The sequence below is a fragment of the Pygoscelis adeliae genome, unplaced genomic scaffold, assembly GCF_000699105.1.
Source record: "Pygoscelis adeliae isolate BGI_AS28 unplaced genomic scaffold, ASM69910v1 Scaffold87, whole genome shotgun sequence".
NCBI classification, from domain to species: domain Eukaryota; kingdom Metazoa; phylum Chordata; class Aves; order Sphenisciformes; family Spheniscidae; genus Pygoscelis; species Pygoscelis adeliae.
The window spans coordinates 1,685,913-1,687,719 of NW_008825098.1; the positions used below are offsets into that span (position 1 = coordinate 1,685,913).

Below are 1,807 nucleotides of genomic sequence, written 5' to 3' on the forward strand. Positions count from 1 at the left end.
AGGAGGTCCTCTGGTCTCTTCTGAGGCACTGCTGAAGGGCTCCTCAGGGAACCAAGTTCCAAAACGCCAACTGGAGCTTCCCCAAAATTTTACGGTGAGCGGCACTAGCCTCTATTAGTGCTATACATGCTCTGCATTACACTCAACGAGCAGCCAGATGGGCTTTGCAAAAGCTTGAATTCAAGCAGTCTTGCAGGGCAGTGAAGACCCTGGCAGAGGCAGAACGGCTCAGGGTAACAGGGAAGGGAGAGGTCTGCCTCAGAAACCAAAGGCTGCACTCTTACAAGAGGCTGCAGATTAACATACTTTCCTTGCAGAGCTAAAGCTGTTTTGATCTCAAAACACCACACCAAGCACCTTGACCAGTGGTCGGGTATCATGCTCATCTTTCTCATATTTACCTACGCTGCGAACTTCTCACCCGTTCTTTCATCCGTTCTAAAATTTTAGAGACGGGCTGAAAAGTGTCCTCCTGTCACAACTGCCTCTCATGTGACTGACAGAAAAAGCTCAGTATCCACATAATGCACAAAACTCTCATCTCCGCAAATACTTACTAACATGGTTGGGAGCCTCAGGTCCACTTTGAAAGAGAAAGTAACTGGATGTGGCATTTGCAGGCCCTCTAGCAAACCCATTTTGACGCAGAGCTGCATCTAACTTTGTGGTGAACACGAGGCACAAACTGTTTCTATATTCCCGTTTGTGGAATCAAACCAACTTACTGCATCTCCATGAAGGCAAACCAAATCTTTGGCAAGCTTACATAAAGGTACATTCCAAACCCTAAAAAATTCAGCAACTGACGTAAGCAGGTCTGGGAGTCATCACAATCTTAAACATGCTAACTGTCCTCTGAAAGCTGCTCTCCAGTTTTCGTGCTCTGACATTGTACCGATGCTGTCACTGGAGAGCCTTTCAACATTTGTATTGCGATGGGTAAGTTTCTTTTACCTTTAGCACCATCAAGTCATCAAAGCTGCAGTCCACAATGAGGCGAAGAGTACTAGGAACAACTTCCCTTCGCATACGCTTTCTGTCATTCCCTTCGTTATTGGAGTCCAATTTTGACTGACGTTCTAGTTTTCTCTTCTGGCGCTTTTCTTTACGTTTCTGCCTAAACAAACAAACAAACAAATCTTCAAAAAGTGCTGCCAAATCTGCTGAGGTACACATTATACACATAATTGCATACTTCTATATCAAGGTGATTGTCCCATGACTGTGGTAGTTTAAACTTATCCTGTTGCTTGCATCTGTGCTAGGCTGATACCAGCATGAAACACATACCCCGTCTTTGTGAAGTTCTGTATATACCTACAAAGACAGACACTTGACACAAATTCAATGAAGTCAATAGTGGGAGTCCCATGGATTTAAGGGTGCTCCGAGTCAGATCTCATAACAGAAAAAACCAAAAAGATTGCCAAAATTGCAGTATCAGAATCAGAATGCGGAAGGCAATTTACCTCCTGTTTCACTGAACAGTTTTTCAAAAGGCTTCTGAAGCAGTTGTTTCTTCCCCCTGTTCTCCTGATGGGAGCAGGCAGTTGGAAGATCAAATTTCAGAGACAGCAACTTTCACAGCCACTGTCTCAGGAAGGAACATGCATTCAGTAGGACAAGGATAAACCATAACCAGCCCAATCGCAGATAAGCTTTCTCTCAACAACAGAGTAATACAGAAGCTCATCATCTTCCAAAACTATTTTAACAGATTATAAGTCACCATAACTTATAGCACAGCATTTCATGTGTCAAAAGAAATTTTTTTTTATTCACTGCCTTTGTAAGATTCACCAAGTCT

The 1,807-nt window shown here is 43.3% G+C and overlaps 1 protein-coding gene across 1 annotated transcript in view; it reads right to left on the bottom strand.

The window, feature by feature from the left end:
* TRMT10A (tRNA methyltransferase 10 homolog A (S. cerevisiae)) overlaps window positions 1–1,807 on the bottom strand; it is an 11,919-nt gene that overhangs the window by 8,197 nt on the left and 1,915 nt on the right. Inside the window, exon 3 of the mRNA XM_009327032.1 lies at window positions 955–1,117. Within this exon, the coding sequence (XP_009325307.1) occupies window positions 955–1,117 (163 nt within the window). The remainder of the gene's footprint in view (window positions 1–954; window positions 1,118–1,807) is intronic.